Source organism: Onychostoma macrolepis, chromosome 01, assembly GCF_012432095.1.
Source record: "Onychostoma macrolepis isolate SWU-2019 chromosome 01, ASM1243209v1, whole genome shotgun sequence".
Taxonomy (NCBI): Eukaryota; Metazoa; Chordata; class Actinopteri; order Cypriniformes; family Cyprinidae; genus Onychostoma; species Onychostoma macrolepis.
The window spans coordinates 10,739,004-10,765,179 of record NC_081155.1 but is presented as its reverse complement, the minus strand read 5'-3'; the positions used below and the strand labels follow the sequence as shown (position 1 = coordinate 10,765,179).

The window sequence follows — 26,176 nt, the reverse complement described above, 5'->3', positions numbered from 1 at the left end:
GTTAAATATTTTAAGTGTAGTGTTCTTCTGATATTTTAATACGTTTGTTTAATTGTAAACACTGGTATTTCCATGCAGAAACGCAAACAAAGCATTATTCACATTTATTTCAGCAGAAGCAGAAAATCCATTCAAAGAAGCTTTCATGAAGACAAAACGCCTGAAACACTTTGTTTAAACAATGAAAGCAAGAGATTTATTATTTCATAGCATAATGACAAGGCAAGATGAAGTTTCAAGACAACCTCTCAACACAGCAAAACCAAAGAGTGAGAAAAAGGGGCAAGAGAAACTCACACACATCATGGTACCATGAGAAATAATGTAAGCCAAGCTACAAACCTGTGCCGTTATGTGTGGGGAAAAAAAAAACTGGTTTGGTTTTTGCGGAGAAAAAAGATAAAATAAAATCACTCGCATTGTAATCCAGGGTTACTGCTCAGTTCAGCTCTGAGTTTATATTCATATCAAATGAAATCAGAGGAAAAAACATGAGAAAATAATTATCCACATCAAAATAGTCATTTAAGGAGCTTTAATTATTTAAAAAAAAAAAAAAAAAAAAAAAAAAACAGTAGCCAGTTTAAAAAGATGAAAACGACTTTTTATATTCCTGCAGGTTCTCCTTCATCCACCTCTCCTTATTTTGCAACATGAAAAATAAACTACTTCTAAATGCACTCTTTCCCTTTACAGCACTTCTGTCAAATGTTCTTTTGGTTTGCTGACTAGTTTGGATCAACTAGATCAAAGTGTGTAACTCTTGCTGTCTGAGGCGTCACCTGTATCTCAAATAATGATGCTTCTCTCTCTCACACACACTCACACACACATACACTCTTACACACAATCTCACACACGCAAGCAATCTGTGACTGGCTTCCTCTCTGTAGCTGCTGAGCTTCTACTGATGTATGAGTAACCGGACGGAAAGCTGGTCCAGTTATTGCCAGATCAGTGTAGGGATCGGAGCAGGGATCGGAAGCTACAGTATGTAAAGTATCTAGATCTCTCCGGACTCCCTCTCCTCGGAGCTGGAGCGCTGATCTCTCTCCAGCGACACAGATCTCTCCCGCTCTCTCATCCGGCTCATGTCTGGGGAGACGGGGGATCGTTCTCTCTCCATGTCCCTGCGTCCGTTGTCCCACCATCTCTCGTCCGTGGCGTTCTCCCGCCATCTCTCCTGAGACAGAGGCTGCTCCTGATCTCTGGTGTGTGAAGACCTGCAGAAACCAGCAAGCGCATCAGAATACAAGTATCTGAGTGAGTGCGACAGGCAAAAACAGGCATATACTATTTTATTAAACATTCATTAGGAATCAGTTTTAACTATATTTTATATTAACACGAATATTTAAATAATTTAAATTTAAATTACTTCAAATTCTGAATTCAAAATATTAAAATGTATATTTAGAATTAAAGTAATTTCAAATGATAGTTTAATTAAATCTCATCGCTTTAAATAACATACGTGCATTTAGAATTTCATTTTAAATAATCAAAATTCAATATATAATTTAAAAAGCAGTCTAATAATTTAAATTCTAAAAATTAACGTAGTCAATTAAAAGTAATTCCAAAATTATTTAAAATAGTTTAAAAGAACTTAAATTCCAAATATTAATTGCTTAATTAAAAACCATTTAATTTAACCACATTTAACTCTCCTTGACTATGGTATAATCATTTAAAAATCAAATAATTTATTACAAATCAAGATTAGTTACTAGCTTAAAAATAATTTCCACTACTTCATTTAAAATATATCTGTGACCATGTAACACACCACATGTGTATATTCATTTTAATTGATCACTGGTATCAATGTTATGTTATAATGCTGTTGTTTTTATGACATTTCACTTCCCTCGACTATGGTAAAATCACTGTAAATCATGCCTTATTGCTCAAATGTAACAGTTCCTCCACAACAGATTTCAGACAGGTCGAGTCAAGCTGGAGTTGTTGTGGTACCTCTTTCTTTTGCTCCTGTGTGAGTGGGAGCGAGAGCGATGGCGCTCCTTGTGTCTGTGTTTCCTCTCCCTGTCTCGTTCCCTCTCTCCATCCTCACGGTGCCGGCGAGAGCGATGGGAGGACGAGCTTCCTCCTTCCCTGAAAAGCACAAAGACAGACATAATTTTATCACATTACATCCTTATATTACTGATATAGATGTTATTCGACAGGAAGCTGATCCTCACCGAGATCGCTCACCACTTCTGGATCTGGACCTGAGAACAGAAGGACAAAGAGAAACTTGAAGAACAAATCATGATGAAACACTTGTGCACTTCTGTGTTATGATAGATAGTTTATAGTATTTTTTGTATAAATGTCAGATAGTTTGATTCATTTCTATGAGTCAGCCCTTTCAAACATCAGTGCTTTAACAATTTGCTTGTCAACTAAAAAAAAAAAGTTCGCAGGAGTCTGTAACATACTTGGTTTACACCTTTAAAGCAACAAAATTGCAAAACAAAACCAAAAAAAATGATCATTTGAATTAAATTGAGGTTTTTTCAGTTCTTGAAGTTTTTCAATTACTACAAGATTTTGAATCTATTTGTGTTTTTGGTCTATATTATGAACTGAATCAACACTGAACTGGGCTGAATAATGACACTACTGTCTGTTTAGAGCTGCTTTGCAGTTGAACTGAGTTTGTTTCATAATTCTATATCAACACTGTTATTGAATCTGAACCAAAATCAATCAACATTAAATCTAAAACGAATCTGAGCTCAACAATGACACTATTGTCCTCTGTAGAGCTGCTTTATAGCTGAAATTGAATTGGTTTCATAACTGATGAGTTTTACAAAATTAATACTTTTATTTTCTTGCTCATTACTATGAAACAATTAGTATTGTATAAAGCGCTACAGACATAAATGTGACTTGGTTTGGCTTGACTATTAGAGCTCCACTGATTTGAATTAAAGTGCATAAATATGGAGACACTCTTCCAGCTGTAACATCAAGGCCTGATTGTGATCTGCACACATCTGGGTGAATGAAAGCAGAGCACAAGAGACGCACCTCCTGCGTTCCCGCTCTCGGTCTCTCTCCCGCTCGCGCTCTCTCTCTCGTTCCCTCTCGCGCTCCCGCTCGCGTTCCTTCTCTCTCTCCAACTCCCACTCTTTGGCTCGCTCCTCTTCTTTGTCGCGCTCCTCTCTTCTCCTCGTGCGCATGCGCTCCTGTTTCTCCGTCACAGCTTTCTGCAAATCACAGAGCAGACCGTCTATGAGGAGCTGCGTGACGCCAGCCTGACTGAGCTGTGAGCCGTCATCTTACCCGCAGTTTTTCAAGTTTTTCCCGGATTTCGATGAAACCTAGATGAAGTTTCCCTCCGAAGTGGTCGGCGAGGCGGCGGTCGTTGTCGTGGAGGCCGAGGTAAGCGGAGCAAACCTCACACACCCGCAGCTTCTGCTGCTGGAAGCTGGAGGCCGGCATCGAGTTACGGTAGATGTCCTAAACACAACAACATAATTAACGGCAAATACAAATACATATCTAATCATTTACTTAAAAATGTGATTACAACACACTGCACATGGAATATAACATACAGTTTAAAAAAAAAAAAAAAAAAAACAGAACCCACATCTTCTTAAGAGACCTGGAATATTTTTTTGGATCTAGTATGAACCGTTTGACTTGTGCCTATATAATTTAATATCCATTTGATGATGCATGTTTTCATATTTGTATACCCTGATGCTACTTAATGTAGATTTTTGGGGGGATTTTTTCCCCCCATTGTTATATTGTAAAAAAACATCAAATTTTATTTGAGATTTAAAATCTAGAGCTAGAACTGAGGACCACAATATCATCTCCACCATGACCTCTGACCCCACACTGACCTCTGCTTCTTTCTTCAGGGTGCGTGTTTTCTCCACCTTCTCCAGCACCTGCTGCGCCTCGTCCACGTTCCCCTCGCCGCCCAGCTGCTCCGCTCGCGCCAGCAGCTTCCCGATCTCCTCGTTCAGCTCGTGCACACGCTCCGCCTACCAATCAGAGAACATCAAGACTTAGAGTCACAGCTGAAAAACAGATTCAGAGTAAAGGTCAGAGAGGGTGGCAAATGGGCATGAAAAATAGAATTCATCGTGGTTGGGAAAAAAAAAAAAAAAAAAAACTTGTTATACACTTATCTCAGGCAAAATAACTAAAAGCTACCAAATGGCAAGATATAATATAGAAGAATTTGACATTCGTCTTTTTTTTATAATTATGACATTGATTTATGTTTGGATTGATTACATTTTATGTAATTTGATTCTATTTTGTTGGTGATTATGTTTTTTTCTTGATATTAGGAATTTTCTGAAATATTTTTGTGAGATATTTTTCAATCATATTTTTTTTTGCAGTTAGGTATCTTTTGATATATTTAGGTTTAGCATTTGTAGTTAATTGTCGTTTTCACTTTTATGTTTTTTTCTTTCTTTTTTAGTCATGTGGGTGATCATGTGATTTAGGTTTGTGCTGTATTTAAGGGCTGTACTATGGATGTGCTCATTGTCTGATCAAGAGCTTGTAGGCTCGAAACGTCACCTGTCGTGAGAACAAATATTTTTCTACTTTTGGAGCTGCGGTTTGCCAACTTTGCTCTTCCTGTGAGATGTTATAGAAGCCTGTTTCTGCCACAATTAAAAAAAAAAAAAAAAAAAATACAATTAGGGTTGTGCAATTAATCGAATTCGATTGTCATGCGCATCTCGTCAGTAAAGCTGGTTTTGTGATTAGCAGTAAATCGCCATCACCTGCTTTCAGATGGAGCGGCAGTTAATACTGACAAGCTACGCAATATCGTGTTCATAATCAAAGACGAATCACCTTCGATTACGAACGCGGTTTAGCGTAGCTTGTCAGTGATCTATGGCTCCGTGTATTAACTGCCGCTCCATCTGAAAGCAGGTGATGGAGATTTACTGCTAATCACAAAACCAGCTTTACTGACGAGATGCGCATGACAATCGAATTCGATTAATTGCACAACCCTAATAGTGATCCACTATTCTTTGACATTTTTTTTCCCTCAGAACTCACACAATTCAGCCTTTTTTTCTCCGAATTCTGAATTTTTTGTTATATCTTGCAACTCTGACACTTTTTTTTTCCCCCTTCAGAATTCTGACTTTACATCTCGCAAATTCAGACTTTTTCCTTAGAATTCTGTCTCACAATTTGGACTTGTGTTCTCATCATTTGGAGTTTACACTTCACAATTCTGACTCTTTCTCAGAACTCTAAGCTTATTATTCCACAATTAAGACATTTTTTTCTCAGAATTCTAAGTTTACATCTCACAATTCTGACTTTTAGTGAAAACGTTCGAAACATAAACTTAAAATTCTAATAGAAAAACATCAGAATTATGAGCTGTTAACAAAAAATTGTGAGATATAAACTGACAATTGCGAAAAATAAAGGCAGAACTGTGGGATTTTGCAATCATCCTTTTTATTCTGTGGTGGAAACAAGGTTCTGTAGGATATGGTCCCTTTAAAAAGAAAACAGATTGAGTGGATTTCTTTTCTGTTTCCATGTACTTCCTATCGAAACAGGAAGTTGGAACAGGGCACATTGAAGGGCCCACCCTCCTTTTTCTTCATAAAAAGTATATTAGAGCTGTGGACCATGACTCACTAGTCGCTGGTCTGTGCACAAAAAGCAGGTGTGTGAAACTTCAATATGAAAATGATGTGCAAGTGAAATCTCGTGTTGCAGAGAAACGTTCCCCAGCGGAGATCGTCAGGTTTTACCTTGGCAGCCACTTCAGCGCTGATCTCTTCCTGCGTTTCGGCCAGCCGTTTCTTGGCCAGTTCGGTTCTTCGGTCACAGTCTGCGATGAAGGACTGCAGGTGCTCTGTGGCCTGAGGAGACGCGGCACGATCAGCCATTTTGAAGCTCATACAGTCAGATGTATAAGAATGTAAAGCGTTCATACTCACATCCAGCTCAAAGAAATACTCCTGCTGTTTAGATGCGATCTCATAATCTGCTCTCAAAGCGAGATCATGAATCTTCACACACTCCCCCAGATCCATGCGCTGCACAACCACAAATACAACAGTTTAGAAACCTCAGGCAACCTTTCAACGCGTTTGAAGTCATAAATTAATGTAACTGTGGCAAAGCATAAATAAAGTCCTGCAATTATCAAACCGGTTTTAGTGGAGTAAAGTCAAGATAAAGATAATGAGACACTTACGGTTCCAGACAGTATGTCATGTGGACACGACTCCAGCAGATGACTCTTACACACCCGCTCGTCCGTGAACTTGATCCGCTGTCTCATCGTGTCTCCTGCGAGAAACCAGATCCACACGTTATGAGCATGAGAAATCACCAAATCACGTCAATCAAATCAGGATTCTCACCGTGTCAAACACACAACGAGACACACCAATCAAATACACAACAATGCCACAAATCAAATCATGATTCTCAATAAAAATCGTGAGAATTATGACACTGATGATCAAATTACAATTTTGACATAACTGCATCAAAAATGAGACTGATGATTGTAATAATTATTTAAGATAATGTAATTATGCAAATAAATGAATCATCATTCATGGTTCTCATATCATCAACATCAATGAATTTATGACGGATATAAAATAATCTCAGCCAAACCATAGGAGTTTTAATCAAATCAAGTCATGAAAACTCAAATTGATGAAATGTTTTAAATTCAATGAAATTCATGAAAACTACGAAATCACACCAACCAAATAATGTTTACAAATCATGTCATTCAAAACAAGGGACAAAAAAAAAATCATGCAAAAAAGTAGAATTATTCAATAAAATCAGTAAAAAAAATAAATAAATTATATACACAATCATGATTCTTATGGCAAATTAATAATTGATCATTAACAATTTGCTTCTCATCTAACAAACAAAATCTGATCGTCCATCAAATTCAGTCAATGAAATCATGAGAATCAATAATGTTTACCAAATTAAGTCAATTACAAAGTCAAAAACTAGAACAATTAAATAAAATTGTGTGACCATAAGTCATGTCAACTAAATCATGTGAATTGTGATTTTTTTAATGGCAAATAAATCATGATTCCCACGAAATAATAAATGAATGACGCGAAATTATTCCAACCAAAGCATAAAATGTATGATTATAGCTACAGAATCGTTAGAATCATGAAATTAATCAATCGAAAAGTGAGAACAGCAGTAATTATACAATTATGGCAACAAAATCATTGTAAATCATCAATCTTACATGCTTCCCGTCAATCAAATCACTAAATTCAGCGCTATTAAATGAATCACCCAAATCACGAGAGCCGTGAATCACATAAAATCGCGACTCTTTAACAGATCAAGAGAGTATCGACATATAAAGTATAAAGCGACAAATGAAGTACTGAATCAAACGCATGGTTTAGTTTCGATTTGAAGGGAATGAGAGAAACACTCACCATCTCTGCCAGTGCCCATGAGCTGGTCCAGCATGGCTCTCATCTGCGCCTGGGCCGACATCTTCACCCGTTTACCTCTCTTCACCTGTGAATATTTACCTGCCTGATCAGTTTAACTCCGTGATCTGAGCTGTTCAACTAACGTTAACTCCTCATACAGCAGGCCTCAAGCCCAGCGGCCGCCGAAAACAACACAAACCGCCTCCTGTAACTCACTAACACACTCTCTACTAACACCGCGCACACTTCTGAGTCTGAGATGCTCCAGAAAGCGCAGTTTATAGCTGAAATGCCGCTGAAATCAGTCAATCATAAATCAGGGAGTTAGTGTCGTGCGTTAGCAGCAGCGGCTAACTCTTCCTCAATCCGCCCTATGTGCGCTTATTTATCAGTCCTAGCGCTGCTTTATCAATCCGCAGTTCAGTATTTTGTGTAGTGGTCCATATTCGCAAAGTTTTGACAGTGTTTATTTGTTGTTGCTTTATTGTTTTATGTCTTTTTTTCCTCTCGGAACGAGACTTCCGACCCGCGCGCGCTGCTCCCGCTTGGTTACGCGGCCTCGAGGAAGTGCTGCAGAGCTCGAGCGCTGATTGGCTGACGGGCGGGTGACGTCATGACGTCGGGGGCCGTCGTGAGGTCACCATCAGAGCATATGGAGCAACATCTGCAAAACTCACACCTTGTCATTTTTTAAATACAAAAATGTGAGTATTTTACTCGAATGTCCCAAACGTTTGTTTGCTCTTAAACCAAAAGTTTTTCAGGTTTTTGTTCATTGGTATAGTGCTGCGTAGATACAGATTGTAGTGCATCACTGATTCCACATTACTTGACAAATATTGTAGCTACTAACGTAATCCATTATATTACACATTTTAAGTTATATAAACTGACTACTTTTAACATTGATTTAAATAAAATAATCTTGTACCATATCGATATAAAAATACAAAGAAAAGAAAAATGAGATTCAATAAATTATGAATGATTTATTGCTGTTGTGTGAATGATATGTAATTATGTAATCAGTAAAAAAAAAGTAACTAGTCTGATTACTATTATTTTAAAATCTTTTAAAAAGTATTTATTGTAATCCAGATTACATGTTATCAATTACTAGCCAGCACTGTATACACATACATACAGTTGTGGTTAAAAGTTTACATACACCTTGAAGAATCTGACAAATGTTATTTATTAGACCAAAATAAGATTTTTTTTTTTTATTTAGCCCTGTCCTGAATAAGATATCTTATGTAAAAGATGTTTACATATAGCCCACAACACAAAATAACAACTAAAATGAATTTATAAAAAGACATGTTTGATTCTTAATACTGTGTGTCGTTACCTAGATGATCCTCGACTGTATACTTTTGTTTTGTGATGGTTGTTTGCGAGTCCCTTGTTTAACTGCCCACTGACATCTCTGAATTCAATAATGAAATGCCTTTAACTGAAAATTGAGCGTTTAATCTTGTACATGACTGACACTCTGTCCTCCAATTTGATACTGTTAAGTGCTTTGACACTATCTGTATTGTTAAAAGCGCTATATAAATAAAGGTGACTTGACTTATTCTTCAGAAAAAAATCCTCCAGGTCTTTGGTTTTCCCGCATCTTTTTTATACTTGAACCTTTTCCAGCAGTGACTGTATGACTTTGAGATCCACCTTCATACTGACAACAACTGATGGACTCATACACAACGATTACAAAAAAACATTCACTGATGCTCCAGAAGGAACTTGATGCATTAAGAGCTGGGCAGTGAAAACCATTTGAATTTGAAGATTAATGTAAATTGTACTTATTTTGTCTTTGTGGGAGTATCTTCATCCAAGTACCTTCTAAAATAAATCTCCTGAAGGGCAGTACTAAATGAAAAATATATTTAAACAAAATAATCATCCGGTTCGAAAGTTTTCACTCCCAGCTTGCACCGTGTTTATATCTGACAACGGAAACTTGAGTGAGGGGAACTGGAAAGTTCTAAATGATGCATGTTTTTAATAGTATAATCAAATTTTAAAAGAGAAAGGACTATTTGATTACTCATGAGATGACCGCTTTAATATTGGGTCTCCTCGTTAGCATCTCACTGGTCAATAATTACACAAGAAACGACCACAAACACAACAGTATTGGTTCTCTCTGTTTATTGTTCTGATGTGTAACAGACATCTCTTAATTTATGTACGTTGTATATTATATTCATATGTATAAAAAACATCCAGTGTAATAGTTTTTTCTCCAACTACTTCCACAGAATACAAAATCAAACCCAGCTGTGATTATCAATTAGAAGAACGAGAACAAACAGAAACACAAAGAGGTCCTCTCAGACGGACATCCTTCCTATTGATCACAGTCACCAAAGACACAGTCACATTGGTGTTTTGGCACCAGAGTTTCCTCTCATCTCATTAAAGCACATGGAAAACATACGAGCTCATTTATTAGCCCGACTCTGCACATGCAACTCACCATCCTGTGTTTAGATTGTCTGGTGAAGAAGAAAACGGCCCATCTATCTCATCGTTAGATTACATTTCTGAATAATACAGAGAGATGAATCCATGAACGTTTGCAGCTTTGGCATGCCAGCTAACTGCTTGATTCACAGTTTCTACAAGAGCCAGGCCGTGCATGTCAAGCGCTCCAAAGCTTTTAGTCTTTAAATGATTTAAATCGGAGGAATTTCATTGCTTATATTCTAGATTTAGCCTCTAGTTGTCGAGTGGTGTGTCCCGTCTATAGAGGGCCTCTCAAACATTAGTTTCATCACCAATAATCACAATTCATGGATATACAATGTATAGATATACATAAAACAAATCATCAGCTCACACAGTTTAAGTAAAAATAAAAAAGAATCGATGTGATGTGAAAACTAAACGTACCTTCAGAACATTACAAATCCACACGGATGACCTCGAATTATGCTACATTTGTCTTTATAACGAATCTTTCCATATTTCCCATTCATAGTTCTGGTCTTCAAAATCAAAGATAATAAACTGGCAAAAAATAAAACTAATTTTGTTTTGAGCTGTATCATATGAGAATTTGGATTAAAAAAATTAGACAACACATTTACAGCTGCTCTAAGTGTTTCGATGCTACATTTTTTCGATTTAAACAGATGAAACTGTAAAAATAAATGTGCATTCAATACCGTGCGTGATCCAAAGCTATTATCAAAATAGACCTTAAGCCCGGTTCACACCAAGAACGATAACTATGAAGATAACTATATTAGCCAAGCACACCCTCGTCTGCAGCTTTAAATTCTCGAGCTCATTACAGCAAGATTGATTCTGATTGGCTGTCAGTGTTTTTATTATTCATCAGTTGAAAAAAAAAACGATTCCAACTGTATAGTTTCTCTGTTCCTTTATCGTTACAGATGTGGTGTTGACTGTGCTATTCTTTAATACTGAGAACGATTTTTAGAAATGGTTATCGTTCTTAGTGTGAACAGGCCTTTAATCAGGTTAGACGCCATTTTGAATTTAACGCGGATGAAAACGAGGCTGTACTGTCGTGGCACACACTGTATAAAGATCGCCATTTTTACAACTTGCAGCCTTCAAGCCTTCTGTCCAGCCTCCTTTTCATTTTTGTCAGAAATTAAATATGAAGTTACCTTGACTAAGGTTTATTAATGTGACACTGATTCTCTGACTGTGAAAAACTGGACTATGATAAAAATCATACATTGTTACTTTAAGTAAGTTTATTATGATCGGGTTGCCGTGGTGATTTCAGAAAGCCGTAAGTGGCTGCACCGTTCTATGAGAGGTGGGCGTGGCTCCGTCTCATTCAGCCAATCAGACATCAGTGGGCGGGGTGTTTTTGCTGGTCTCGTAAGGCAGTGAGGATCTCGGGCCTCGTTACATTCGGTATCACGGAGCACAAGCCCGGACCAACTCGCGGTGCTGATCCCCGATCAGACCCGCAGCCGGACTCTGAGCCGAGATCCGCCCAAACCCAGGCTCGACTGCGATCGATCGCGTGTTTGTGTGTGATCGTGTGAATAAATACAACACAGAACTAGGATAAAAACAGAGTGGAAGTACTAGAGGAGTCTGGGATCTCTTCTGAGGTATTGTCTAACATCTAGCTCCATAGCACCATTTTCCCACAACTTGATCAAATACATCTGCCTAAATTACAGATTTAAAGAAATATCGCAGGTTTAACTGTGGTTGTATGTGAAAATAATTTGGATTCGTACCTCATTTTCTGGTCTAAATGACTTTGTTCTAACATACTGTATTTACTCAAATAAGGTTAAAGATCATCTGAATATGGATGCTCATACTCTCTATTTGTTTTATTTGCTCGATTGCAGGCTTCAGATCTCTCTTAATGTTAATATAACATTTTGATTTTGTAACATGAGATAGTTTATTCAACTGGCACTGCCTTTACAAGGACTGGCACTCAGATCGGCATAAATCGTGTAGTCATGGCCAAAAATATCGGCACCCTTGGTAAATAAGATCAAAGAAGGTTGTGAAAATTAATCTGCATTGTTAATCCTTTTGATCTTTTATTTAAAAAAAAAAAAAAAAAAATCTAACCTTTCATTGGATAATAAGAAATTAAAATGGGGGGAAATATTATTATGAAATAAATGTTTTTCTCTTTATACACATCTATATCATATTTACCAAGGGTGCCGATATTTGTGGCCATGACTGTATATGTAGATTAAAGTACAGCCCTTATCTAAAATGGGCTTATATTTTACATAAATCTATTATTATAGCTAATAAACAGTTGGACCTGTAAGGGAAAGTCTCATGAAAATACTTCACCTCAAAACCAAAAGAAGTTTTGCAAAAACATTTTGGTATCATAAAGATGATAATTAAATACATTTCCCACCAAAATTCTCAAAATGTATGTAATGCAAAAAAAAAAAAAAAAACCTACCGTTTAAAAGTTGTTTTTTTAATGTCTTTGGAATGTACTTTTCAGAATATTTTAAAATATCTTTCTCATTACTGTAATATAGTATAGTAATACACCATATTTTTAATCTAAAATTTAGTTAGAGTTTTTTTTGCATTACATTAGTGAGAATATGGAGGGATTAAAAAATATTTAAGTGTCATTAAAATCACAATGCGACATCTTTCTTAATAGTTCTAAAATAGACATTGTTTACTTTAGAAAAAATGTAATTTCTTATTTTTCCATTTGATTTTGGGGTGAAATACGACCCGGATGTGTTCTCAACAGCTTTCACGAGGTTTCCCCTTAAAGGACATCAGTTGACCCGTATTCATCGTAAGACATTTATTTTGAAATACTCTGAATGTTCTACACTGTTTACCACCTCTGTGAAACACTTCCTGTTAAAAACTGGAGCTGAGCCAGATAGAGGGGAAGAAACGAGTGGAAAAAGGAACAAGACATGAGATGACGTGACATGAGCTGTACACACAGAGAGAAGGAGAACAAACTTGTGTGTGTGTGTCTGTGTGTGTGTGTGTGTGTGTGTGTGTGTGAGAGTGTGTTTACAAGCATCCCTGGGTTGTACAAGTGTGTGTCACATGGTGTTTTTCCACGTTGTAAGTGTTGAATTGAATCGAACGTGCCTAGTATACCTTGTTTACACCTCGGTGCTGACGCTTGTGTGTGTAATTAAAGGTGCCACTTCCACCACAGTGAGGTGAAACCACAAGGAGAGCGAGTGGCTTACAGAGCCGTGAGTCTCCCCGTCAGAGCGGCCTGCAGTTCAGACGGCAGGAACACACCCAGCTCGGTGATAATGCCGCCCGTGATCAGCTGGTGAGGAGTGACGTCAAACGCCGGGTTCCACACATCGATGCCTGCAACACAACACAGAGGATGATCGCATTGAATATTAATATTTTGATATTTTGTGTGTGCACTTCGAATTTATTTGTCATTTTTATTAGTTTTAGTTTTTCTTCTATAAATATGTACAGTCAATATTTATGGACCTGACTGTATATGTGACCCTGGATCACAAAACCAGTCATATGAGTCAATTTTTTTAAATATTAAATTTGATTATATTGAGGCTTATATAATAATAAATAAGCTTTCTATTAATGTATGGTTTGTTAGGATCGGACAATATTTGGCTGAGATGCAACTATTTGAAAATCTGGAATCTGAGGGTGCCACTAAGTGAAAATACTGAGAAAATGGCCTTTAAAGTTGTCCAAATGACTTTCTTAGCAATGCATATTACTAATCAAAAATGAAGTTTTGATATATTTACAGTAGGAAATTTACAAAATATCTTCATGGAACATGACCTTTACTTAATGTCCTAATGATTTTTGGCATAAAAGAAAAATCGATAATTTTGACCAATACAATGTATTTTTGGCTATTGCTAGTCTGTTTATTTGTAGTTATTTTAGTATTTAAAATTCGTAAATACACGTGCCGCGACACACGATAAAAGGTATCTTTTCCATGTTAATCTGAGTTTTTGTCATAACAGCGAAATTTCTAATTTGGAAACGGTTTATATTTCCACGACGTCGCGGCTGGAACAACAACAACAACATACCAACTATATGACAGTAGATAATCTCAGGTGATTATGTGCTTTATTCAAAGTTGAACGTGTCTAATATGAGTTTAAATATCATATTAAGTGACCTTATAGCCACACTGAAAGCAACAACAGATAGTTTACCTCAGATCTTGAAAATAAATTAAAGCAAAGATGTCCGTTAAAACTGTGAACTCACCGCGAACCAACGTGTATTCCATAACAGAGATGCTATCAGTCACTCAGTGTGTACATTTAATGATGTTAAAAAGCTTTAATATTTATGAATTAAATTATAAACACTTCCATTTCGTAGCGAGGGCAGTGCGCTTCCAGAGAGGCCCCGCCCACACGCGCTTCTGATTGGCTGTGATATTTGATTGATTCTGTCGCGTCGAGTCTGGTGTGGACACACAAATTGCTTATCGCTGGAATCTTGTCGCGTCGCGTGTAGTTAGGACACGGTATTATACTAATGTGTAAACTACCACTTTTCATAATCAACTAGTCAGTGTTATGGATTGATATTTTGGACAGTTAAAGTTAAAATGCATTAAAGGGTACCTATTATGCAAAATTAACTTTTACATGTTGTTTGAACATAAATGTGTCTTGGCAGTGTGTGTACACAACCACCCTACAATGATAAAAATACATCAGCTCCTTTTTTTTAATCCCCATAAATCATAAGCAGTGTCTCAGAACAAGCCATTCACAGAATCTGTAAAGTGTGATGTCACACTTTACAAGCCCCGCCCACGACTGTTGACAGACACTGCCTTATTAGCAGAGACCCCGCCCCGAGCGAGCCAAAAACACACAATCCGCCATGTTCATCTTCACGCTAGCATTTAAAAGCAGCATTCAAGTAAGAAATATCTTATTAAAGCGATAGAAGTTATTCAGTCCAGAGCAGTGAGTGATTTTCTGCTTTTATTTTATTGTCTGGCTCATATTAACAGCAGTAGGTACTGTATATTAGGCTGCTGTCACGTAATACACAGATCTAACATAAACATGTGATTCTTTCCCAGATGTTTAACTTCACAGACATAACCTACTGTGTTTTTGTAACTCATGTGTGTTTTTAACATAAACTTGTGAGTATTTGACAGTTTAAGCGCAATAAGACATAAAAGAGTTTAGTTCAGCCGTTTGGACTCTCATTCTGACGGCACCCATTCACTGCAGAGGATCCACTGGTGAGCAAGTGATAGAATGCTACTAGGACTGAAAAACGATTAATCAAGATTAATCGCATTCAAAATAATAGTTTGTTTGCATACTATATGTGTGTATACTGTGTATATTTATTATGTGTATATATAAACACACATACATGTATATATTGAGGAAAAATGTGTTAGATTTATATAAATTATTTATATATAATATAAATCGTATACAAATATATATATATATATATATATATATATATATATATATATATATATATATTACACACACAAATTTTTAAAATATATACGTGTATTTATATATACATAATCAAAATAAAAGCTTGTTTACACGTATATGTGTTTACTGTGTATATTTAATGCGATTAATCGTTTTAAAGTCCTAAATGCTAAATTTCTCCAAATCTGTTCCTATGAACAAATGTATTAACTATACTATATATACACTATACTATTTTACTAGCAGTCTAGCTCATACAATTCATGCTGTTTCTCTTCAGATATAACAGACATATAACAGTTCCAGTCAGATAACAAGTTAATTTGCTGAGATGAATTGATTGGGGCATCCCGTGCTGATCTGGGACCAGCGTTCCCGTCTCAATCTCCCGGTCTTGTCTGTTGTGCGTCAGACAGCAGTTTTCATGAGAGCAGTGCAGTAATCTGTCTCTCCCCTCGAGACGCCCGCAGCTATTAAACGCTGCAGCTTTAATTAATCTGATGATTCTGACTCCTCTCTCTCTCTCTTCTGTTTTCACATGTGCGGAGGATCGTTCCTCCCTCATATCAGAGCCGTTTAATTAAAAGCAGCTCTGCTCTGTTTCAAATCTCGTTTAAACCCTGCGGTCACACACTCACACTAATCATCTTTTTCTGCTTTTCTCACCCCTTCTTCAACAAAAAAACCCCCTGCTGCTTTGAACTTTAAAAAACACAAATAGCCATTTACTATAAATGAACACAGTGCAATAGCACATTTAATACACTTACACCACCATTCGAAAGTTTAGCACTGGTAAGATGTTCTGCTCACCAAGGCTGCATACAGTAAAAACTAATATTGTGAAATATTATTACAAGTTGAATCCACTGTTTTCTATGTGAATATATGTTAAGATGTAATTTACTGCTGTGATCAAAGCTGAATTTTCAGCATCACATGATCCTTCAGAAATAATTCTGATTTGCTGCTCAAAAACATTTCTGATTATTATTAATGTTAATGTGCTGCTTCATATATTTGTGGAAACCATATTTTTATTTTCAGGATTCTTTGATAAATAGAATGTCAAAATAACAGAATTCATTTGAAATGTTATGAAACGTCATAAATGCCTCCACTGTCACTTTTGAACAATCATACAAACCCCGAACCTTTGAACGGTGTATACAGTATTTATGATATAAATATATTTAAAGGAAACGTACTGAATTTTACAAAAAAATATTTTTCTCTCTAACTGACATTTAAAATGACCAATCACAGTTTTTGTGTGTGACTTTAAAAGGCAGGTAAAAAGTGGAATATATTAATAAATTTTAGTTTTCGTTATTAAGTTAATAAATAATTGCTAATAAGTGTCAAAAATTAAACTTTAACTATCTTTCTATACACAATCTTCGCAAACTAAGGCAAATTCAGTGATTTCTTCATCCTTGGAAGTATTTATTGTAGTATATTAACTGGTTATTTTAGTTTTATTTATATACTATTATACTACTTATTAATATTTTGAATTAATCTTATTTTTATATTTTTAGTTTTCTTTTTAATTTGAGATTAATTTTCAGCAATTTTGTTCTTTTATCAGTTTTTTTTTTTTTTTAGGTTTAATTTATATTTATTTTAAATGTAAATTTATTTCAGTTTTATTTTAGCTTTTACTTATTTCCACTCAGTAATTTTAGTGCTTCAACTTACAACTTTTCAAAAAGTTAGAAATGTTGCAATATATTTTTATTTATTTATTAAATTTCAATAGTTTTAGTTGTAAAACTAAAGTGCTTTGGATCTAAATTTGTGCCATTTTTTGTGTGAAATAGAGTAATTGTGCACTTACCAGGAGCGGCTACAGGAACTCCATTGATGCTGGTGAGCTCCTCAGCCGGACGCTCCTCGATCACGATGTCTCGTCCGCTCTCCAGACTCAGGTCGCAGGACGTGCTGGGCGCCGCCACGTAAAACGGTACCCCGTGATGCTTGGCAGCGATGGCCAGCTGATACGTGCCCACTTTGTTGGCCGTATCGCCGTTGGCAACAACCCTGTCCGCTCCGACGACGACAGCTGTGTGCACACAGGAACATTAACATCTGACACACCGGATACACACACGACACTCAAGCCAATGCACTCCACATGCGTCACCTGTGATGCCCTTCTCCCTCATGGCGAGCGCCGCCATGCTGTCTGTGATGAGGGTGGCCGGGAACCCCTCGGCCACGGCCTCGTACGCCGTCAGCCGGGCGCCTTGGTTGTAGGGCCGGGTCTCTGTGCAGTACAGACGCTTCAAGCGGCCCAGCGCATGCAGCGACCGCACCACTCCTGCACGGATCAGTTACAGTCATAATCAGAGTCAGTCTTAAGGGATGAGTCCACTTCCAAAGTAAACATTTCCTGATCCTTTACTCACCCCCGTGTCATTTAAGATGTCCATGTCTTTCTCTCTTCAGTCACAAAGAATTTAAGTTTTTTGAGGAAAACATTCCAGAATTTTTCTCCACATAGTGGACTTCAATGGTAGCCAATGATTTGAACGTCAAAAATGCAGCTTCAAAGAGCTCTACACGATCCCAGCCAAGGAATATAGGCCTAATCTGGTGAAACGATCGGCTATTTTCATTAAAAAATGTATATGTATACACTATAACCACATATAATGTATATGTATAACCACAAATGCTCGGCCAGCATTGGCTCTGCCGTGCGCGTCTTTATTAGGCGATGTTGGAAAGGTCACGCATGACGTAGGCGCAAGTACCGACCCAGTGTTTACAAAGCAAACATGCCCTTTAAAAAAAAAAGTAAAACAACAATGTCGGATGATTTTAAAGTTGGAGGAGAAAATGAGATGGAGTTTTTAAATGAAGTCCAAAGACGAAGAACTAACCGCACATGACCTTTCCAACAGGATTACGTAATGTGTGAAGACGTGCATGCGCATCGCAGAGCTACAGCAAGCCGAGCATTTGTGGTTAAAAAGTGGATAAATACTGATTTTTTTCAAAAAATGACTGATCGTTTAGCTAGATAAGACCCTTATTCCTCAGCTGGTATCCCTTTGAAGCTGCATTGAAACTGCATTTTGGAGCTTGAAATCGTTGGCTGCCATTGAAGTCCATTATATGGAGAAAAATCCTGGAATGTTTTCCTCAAAAAAAATGTATTTCTTTGCGACAATAAAGACAGACATGAACATCTTGGATGACATGGGGATGAGTAAATCATCATTATGATCCTCAGATTTCTGCAGTAATGCTAAACACGCGGACTGACCTAGAGCCGTGCCGTATCCCGCGGTGGCCAGGCTGCCGGTGTTACAGTGCGTGAGGATGGTGACCGAGTCTCGTGGGACGCCTGACAGGATGTGCTGCGCGCCATAGTTGCCGATTTTTTTGTTGTCATTCACATCTCGCTCCAACATCTCCTCAATCCAGCCAATCACACTGCAGAGGGGCGTGGCCAAAAGACAGGCATGTTAGAGGAAGATAAAAAGGAGTAATCAATGCAGCACTTCATATTTAGGCTGTTGTGATCATTTGTTTACATTTTCGCTGGAAATGAACTTGAATAACAATTTAAATGGTTTAAATTAAACAATTAATAACAATTGAAACTTCACAGTCTCTCACAGTGAGTATCTGATAAACATTGTATACACCAAATTTGGAAACAAACAAGAACAAGTGTAATTTCCTTTAAGGCTTGTTAAACAGATATGCACAAAGTAGAAAGCCATGTAAATGATATGAAATACTTTAAATAGTATTTAAAGAAAATAAAAACAATGAAAATATTCTAAACAAACAATTGTAATTTTTGTATTATTTTTTTAATGTAAAATATTTAAAATAACAATTTTCTTAAATAAATATCTTTTATTTTGGTCCACTTTAGTTGCGGCAGGGTCTTCATTCTTTATAACCTAGCTGGTCTCGAACAGCCACATTTTTGACAATTGGCATACGGTCTGGTCAAAAACATTATAAAATAATGTAAAATAAAAATTTTATTATTATTTATATACTATTATAGTATTTATTAAAAATGTGAATTAGCCTTTATGTATTTCCTGTTTTCTTTTTACATTTTAATAATTTTGTTTTGTGCTTTTTACATTTTTATTAGTTTTTGCTATCTATATTTGAAATGTTTCTATCTATCTTTAATTCATTTTTATTTCAGTTTTAGTTTCAGTAATTTTAGTACTTCAATTAAAAAAAATAAAATTGAATTTGCCTGAACTAGAACTATATAAATAGAACTAACTGAGAAAAAGCAAGTTGAAGTTTTTCCATCTATAATTTATATTTTATTTTAATTAATGAAAACTATTTTTTACATTTTAAGATTATTTCACAGACATGGTAAAGAAAGCAAAGCAGAACATACTGATCTTTTCTGGAATATCTGGTTTACTTGCTATTAAAACAAAACTCTTTCAAAGAATACAATTTTTCAAACATCCCCAAATCCTCCCATCCCGGGTAAACCCTCGAGGGTCCGGCGGGCTGTCACCTGTCTCGGAGCGGCTCTGTGTTCTTCTCCATGCTCTCGTTCTCGGTGAACTCCATGAGCTCGCGGGCGGCGCGGCCCATGTTGACCGCCGTGGGTCGAGCGGACGTCAGGTGGCACAGCGAGTCCCTGATGAAGGACACGAGGTCTTCGCCCCCCGCGCCCGCCCGCAGCTCCACCGCCAGGCTCAGGCAGCCCACGATGGCGATGGCGGGAGCGCCGCGCACCTGCAGGGTGAAGGGTCACAGGGTCACAGGACTGCCAGCGCTTCATTCACAAATCATCCATTTCAATCGGCTTTCACAATGTGAACACTTCCAGTCAGCTCTAACCTCAGCTCACTGGAATGAAAATTTTTATTTCTTTTGGGATGAAAAGCCCCATAAATGTATTCATTCTGATTGGAAACACCATTCTGAGTTAAAAGTTGTGTGCTGAAGACACGCTCAAGCCAAAATGCTGTTTGCAAACCCTTTTTACATTCAAAATGTTAAATATCAGCAGGAAATCCAATGGGATAAATGTACAAAAGCACTACTCGCTGCATTTAGTGAACCTTTTAGAGGAAAACGACATTTCCATTTAAGAGTTTCAGTGAAATTATGGAGTCATCACAGTTCAGAGATTATTCAATAACTACAAAGAGAAATTACGGTAAGCGTGACGTCCTCGTTTCTTTAGAACTTCAGCCGTTATGATTAGAATGAGCAACAATGACATCATTCTGAGAGTGGCATTCAGTTCAAAGAGCTGATTAACTATGATGTCAGAATGACTTAAAGGGACAGTTCACTAAAAAAAGAAAAGAAAAGAGAACTGTGTCATCATTTACTCACTCTCAAGTTGTTGAGTTTCATCTCCTCCTGAGCACAAAAGAAGATATTCTGAAGAATGCTGGTGACTGAACAGTTGACGGTAGCCATTGACTTCCACAGAATGGGAAAAAAAAAAAAAAGCATGGAGGTCAATGGCTACCGACAACTCTTCGGTTACCAACATTCTTCAAGAAATCTTTTGTGCTCAGCAGAAGAAAGAAGCTCATACAGGTTTGGAAAGAAGACAGAATATTTATTTTTAGATGAACTATCCCTTTAATAATCATATGGCATCACTATTCTAACCATTCAACCATACATTTGTGTTCATTTATCACTTAATCGTTTTATTGTTCCATTTAATCATTGACAATGATCATTTTAAAGCCATTGATTAGTCTTTTATATTTTTTCCATTGTGGTTTAGTCTTATGATGTGTGGTTTCTAGGGATGTTTGTCTTCATTAGTACGAAGTAAGAGAATGTTTTACTTTCAGGGTTCTTAAGGTCACGGGACGTTGTTGTGAAGCAGTAGTTTTCTATTGACTTGTTGGATTTGTGCTGGTCAGACGAAGTCTGAGCAACTGAAACATATACAACTAAGATTATTCAATAAACTCTGCTCCTTTTATCATCATCACCACTTCATCTCCTGCCTCTGCTCTTCTCTGGCTTTACTCAGTCAACTTAGCTGATAGAAGACTGTTAACACAGTTTCGGGTATTAAGACAGTTTTGCTGACTAGCTGTTCTGTTTCTGGATATTTTCTGACAGGGTATTTCTGGCGTGGAAGCATGATCTATATATACGGGCCACTCGTGATGAACCATCACAGAACGTTTTTTCCTTGAACAAATGCAGAGTAAAGAGAGACTCTCTGATGTAGGACTGACCGTGACTTAAGCGCTCGCTGGTGATTGTCATTTCCCGTCCATTAGTAAAGGTCTCATGACAGTGACAGCGGCTGGCACGGGACCAAAGCCCCTCAATCCCCGATTGATCAATAATTCATGCCAGATATTTGCAGTTACGACTATTAATGAGGCGCAGACATGGCTGCCGGAAAACCATCACCCCAACACATTAATTATGCACTACGTTAATCAAGACTGCAACGGCTGGAGAAAGAAAACTCGAGGTTTGCGAAACACCTTTATTATGTCACAACGTGTGTTCGCAAGCATTTACATCTGCAAGACGTCTATAGGATGTTTCCTATCAGATGTCAAATAGATGTTTTTAAGATGTTTATAAGCCCTATTTGGATGGGACTAGTGTTTTCTTGTGTGTTTTGGCCAACGTGAACTACCGTATATGCTCTTACCATGCACATTTTTAATATGTTTGCCTTCCAGCAAAGAAATAAAAAATAACAATAATAAAATCCAGAGCCAGATCATGTAAACTGTTAAGACTGGCTATACTATCAGAATCAAGTAAGAATACTTTATTTTACTCATGTTCGTTTTAATTACATATGTACCTTTGTGAAAATTAAACAAAAAAATAAATATATAAATAGTAAAACTAAAGTACCCACACATTAAGCATGGTTTTGCTATACTAGCCATTTAGCTTCACCATGGTATTTGTAATAAAACTGTGGTTATACTATGGTAATCAATCCAAATGACTATACGCAATGCACGCACACAGATCGCGTGATCTCTGTGACGCCCAGATGTACAAAAAAGACCCTCCCACCTCTGTAATAAACACAAGATGTTAGTCTTGAAAAACACAGGCGTCAGGTGATAAGAATCGAAACTCAAACACAGTTTAGAAAACTAGTCCCGTCCGAATAGGGCTTTAGAACTTATGTAAAACTGGCATCTTACAGACGTCTGTCAGATGTTTGCACACAGCAGATGCTTTCCAGATCAAGCGATCTTTAACAGACATCTTGCAGACGTACATGTGCTATATAGGGGGCATTCACACGGGACAGGTACTGTTTAAACAGTTCAGACGTTTTAAACTTGACGTTCCTTCATAAAAACACATTAGTGACAAACAATAAAACAAATTAGCACATTTAAACCACAAATATATATGTAGAGCGCGAACAGCCAGCTATTCCAGAACGTTGCCCTAACGTTAATGTATGATTGATTTTGGAACATTTCTTTTAATTTTTTTACAAGCATAAACTAACACTCCCAAATATTAAGTGAAATAACGGCCGTGTCGTAAAGAAGGTTTTCATTTACGAAGCTCTAAAAATATTACTGATGGGTGTTTTAGTGCATTTTCTGCAAATATGGAAAAAATAAAAGGTCTCAATTAAATATTTGCAGTGTCACGTGTTTAGTGCAAATTGTTTACTTCCTGTTTGCACCATGAGAAGATGATGGCTGCATCAGAGCTCCAAAACAAAAGGCTAGCGAAATATGTTAACAAAGATATGATAAAGATTTTTGGTACAGATTATCTTTAAGGTGTCTAGTATTAATATATGAATTCACAATTAATGCATTTTGTTGAGTGTGGACAAACATCTTGATAGCGACAATAGTGAACTACCGGTGTGGGATAATATCTATATGTGACCCTGGAGCACAAAACCAGTCATAAGTAGCACAGCTATATTTGTAGCAAAAGCCAAAAATACATTGTATGGGTTAAAAATTATTGATTTTTTTCTTTTATGCCAAAAATCATTAGGATATTAATAAGTAAAGATCATGTTCCTTGAAGACATTTTGTAAATTTCCTACCGTAAATACATAAAAAGTTCATTTTTCATTAGTAATATGCATATTGCTAAGAAAGCAATTTTCTCAATATTTAGATTTTTTTGCACCCTCAGATTCCAGTTTTCAAATATTGTCCGATCCTAACAAACCATACATCAATGGAAAGCTTATTTATAAATCTCAATTTCACAAAATTGACCCTTAAGACTGGTTTTGTGGTCCAGGGTCACATTTTTTTTTTTTTTTTATCTTAGTATAGCTATTCAGTGTTGTATTAGGGGTTTTAATGTGTAATAATAACCACAGTGATGAAAATGAATTAATAGCTGGGCTGAGATATATGAGAATCTTGATGACTGCAGAAGTAGTTTGATTTCAGTAACCGGTCACAATAGTGACCAACCATAAAACACACACTTTTCCCCAAAAATAATTATTGATTATTTCAAGGGGTTACTAATGGCACATCATTTTGATACTTTCACGTCTGAGAAAAAAATTGGGATTAAATGGGTTAAGACGCAAGCGTGCATTATTAAAAAAACAGCGCAGGGACGTTATGTCAAGCGCAGGTTATGCAGATCACACATGCACACGCGTGCACGAACAAAAAGCGCAAGCCCGTGCTCTGATCCGACACAAAGGAGCTCTACCGGCTTCGAGATGTCCGGACGTGCGCGAGCGAAACCGGGCAGTGGATCCGTCGAGCGGGCCTGTCGTAGCCTACCTTCATGCTCTTGATGGCCTCATATCCGTCCCGCACCGAGCGGATCTCGTCGTACACGGTCTCGTGCGGCAGCAGCAGCTGGTTGAGGATCTGCAGAGAACCGGGCCGGTACCGGATCGCCTCCAGCGTCATGACCCGTATGAGATGCGGCTGAACGTATTCCGGGAGCGCTGGCGCCGATGTGTGACGGGATCCGTCGGTCCGCTTCGCGTCCGGTGGAGTCGGGGTGTGTTAGAAGCGCTGCGATTCGTGAATCATGAATCGCGAATCACAAGGTGTGGGCGTCTGCACGGATCGAGGGGGAAAGCGCACCGATCACGGAACCGCGTGTTCGCTCTGGCAGGAAGCCCCGCCCCGCTGACCACGCCCACTCCTGTCAGTCATCCCGCGGAGGCGCGTTTGACATTCAGATGAAGCCTTTTATTATTCTTATAACTACGGCGAAGCAACAATGAAGCGATTCAGACTATTCTTAGCGAGTGAATGGAGGGATCCAATGAAGAGCAGATGTTTGAGACTCGGAATGAGGACACGTAAGATCATGTTTGTGTGGAGGAATCGATTAAAACGCACACGCAGGCGCTATTGTTCATATTTTAATAAGCCGTGACTTCATCGGGGACTTTCATTCGAAGGAATGGTTCTCCCCAAAATAAGAATTCAGCCATGTACTCCTCTTAATAATCGCTAACGGTCTAATGTTCTAAAACAACAAAGCATCCACAGCTCTTTTGACAATGAAAGTGAATGTGGACTCGGTCTGTTGAGCGTCCACAAATGACAAAAACAATAAGCCGTTCACACCAAGGACGATTACTATAAAGTGTGATATTTTAATGTGTCATGACATCTGTCACCTCAGAGGCGTTTTAATTAAAAAAAGTATGTTTTTTTTTCTTAAATGAAAATCCTGTCTAATTTAATCACCTTCAAATCACTGATGTATAATAGAGAACATTTTATATATATATATATATATATATATATATATATATATATATATATATATATATATATATATATATCAGTGCTTGACTCTTTCTCCCGTGTAACACAGAAGTAAGAGATTTTAGCTGAAAAACGATAAAAAAATAAAAATAATAATGTTAACAGCCAATCAGAATCCGACAAATTTTATAGAGCGCGAACATTTAAAGCAGTAGGCGACAACTTACCCTAATGTCGTTCCAAACCTGTATGACCTTCATTTATCTTCTGAACTCAAATGGAGATATTTTTGATGAAATCCGAGAGCTCTCTGACCCTCAGCGAAAAACTGAAATGGTCCTAGGCCCAGAAAGGTACTAAGGGCATCAGACAGTCCATGTGACATCAGGGGTTCAACCGCAGTTTTACGAAGCTATGAGAATAGTTTTTGTGTGCTAAGAAAACAAAAATGATGACTTTATTCATCAATTCTTCTCCTCTGTGTCACCCTCTGCATTCGTGTGCTTTCCTCTGCTTGTAAACAAGGCGCAGCACATGTGTGTTTTACAAGCAGAGGTACTCTTGATAAATGGCAGAAGGCATGATTTGGAGGAGAAGAGTTGTTGAATAAAGTCGTTATTTTTCTATTGTCGTAGATTCATAAAATTCCCCTTGAACCACTGATGTCACATGTTTACGTTTCTGGGCCTAGGAACATTTCAGTTGTGTTGCTGTCTGTGGAGGGTCAGAGAGCTCTCGGATTTCATCAAAAATATCTCAATTTGTGTTCAGAAGATGAATGAAGGTCTTGCGGGTTTGGAACGACATGAGGTTTATTTTTGGGGGAACTATCCCTTTAAGTGCATGCTTATAATAAACAGAACATTATTGTTCTTGGAGTGAACAGGCCTTAAGGGGCCATTCACAGAAACACATTCTGTGTGAACGGCCCATAATACTATAACAAACGTTGTCCGTAGGGGGTTTGAAAGCTTCAAAGCTCACTTACATTTGTGAACTTTTAAATATGGCTTGTTAAGATGCATCACATAAAGTTAAATGAACAAC

At 37.4% G+C, this 26,176-nt stretch overlaps 2 protein-coding genes across 2 annotated transcripts; both read right to left on the bottom strand.

The window, feature by feature from the left end:
* Positions 1-550: 550 nt before the first annotated feature.
* Positions 551-8,037, bottom strand: zgc:158803 (LUC7 domain-containing protein). The gene is made up of 10 exons (XM_058773148.1): positions 7,467-8,037; positions 6,224-6,318; positions 5,964-6,062; positions 5,775-5,885; positions 3,870-4,013; positions 3,298-3,474; positions 3,043-3,221; positions 2,205-2,234; positions 1,978-2,115; positions 551-1,223 (listed from the first exon to the last, which is right to left on the bottom strand). Exons 1-10 carry the CDS (start codon positions 7,525-7,527, stop codon positions 1,004-1,006), a joined length of 1,254 nt encoding a protein of 417 aa, XP_058629131.1. The 5' UTR covers positions 7,528-8,037; the 3' UTR covers positions 551-1,003.
* A 4,384-nt stretch (positions 8,038-12,421) lies between these two features.
* Positions 12,422-25,076, bottom strand: mri1 (methylthioribose-1-phosphate isomerase 1). Its single transcript, XM_058773160.1, has 6 exons — positions 24,182-25,076; positions 19,947-20,170; positions 18,705-18,874; positions 17,577-17,753; positions 17,271-17,495; positions 12,422-13,313 (listed from the first exon to the last, which is right to left on the bottom strand). The coding sequence occupies exons 1-6, from the start codon at positions 24,311-24,313 to the stop codon at positions 13,180-13,182; spliced, it is 1,062 nt and encodes a 353-aa protein (XP_058629143.1). The 5' UTR covers positions 24,314-25,076; the 3' UTR covers positions 12,422-13,179.
* Positions 25,077-26,176: the final 1,100 nt, after the last annotated feature.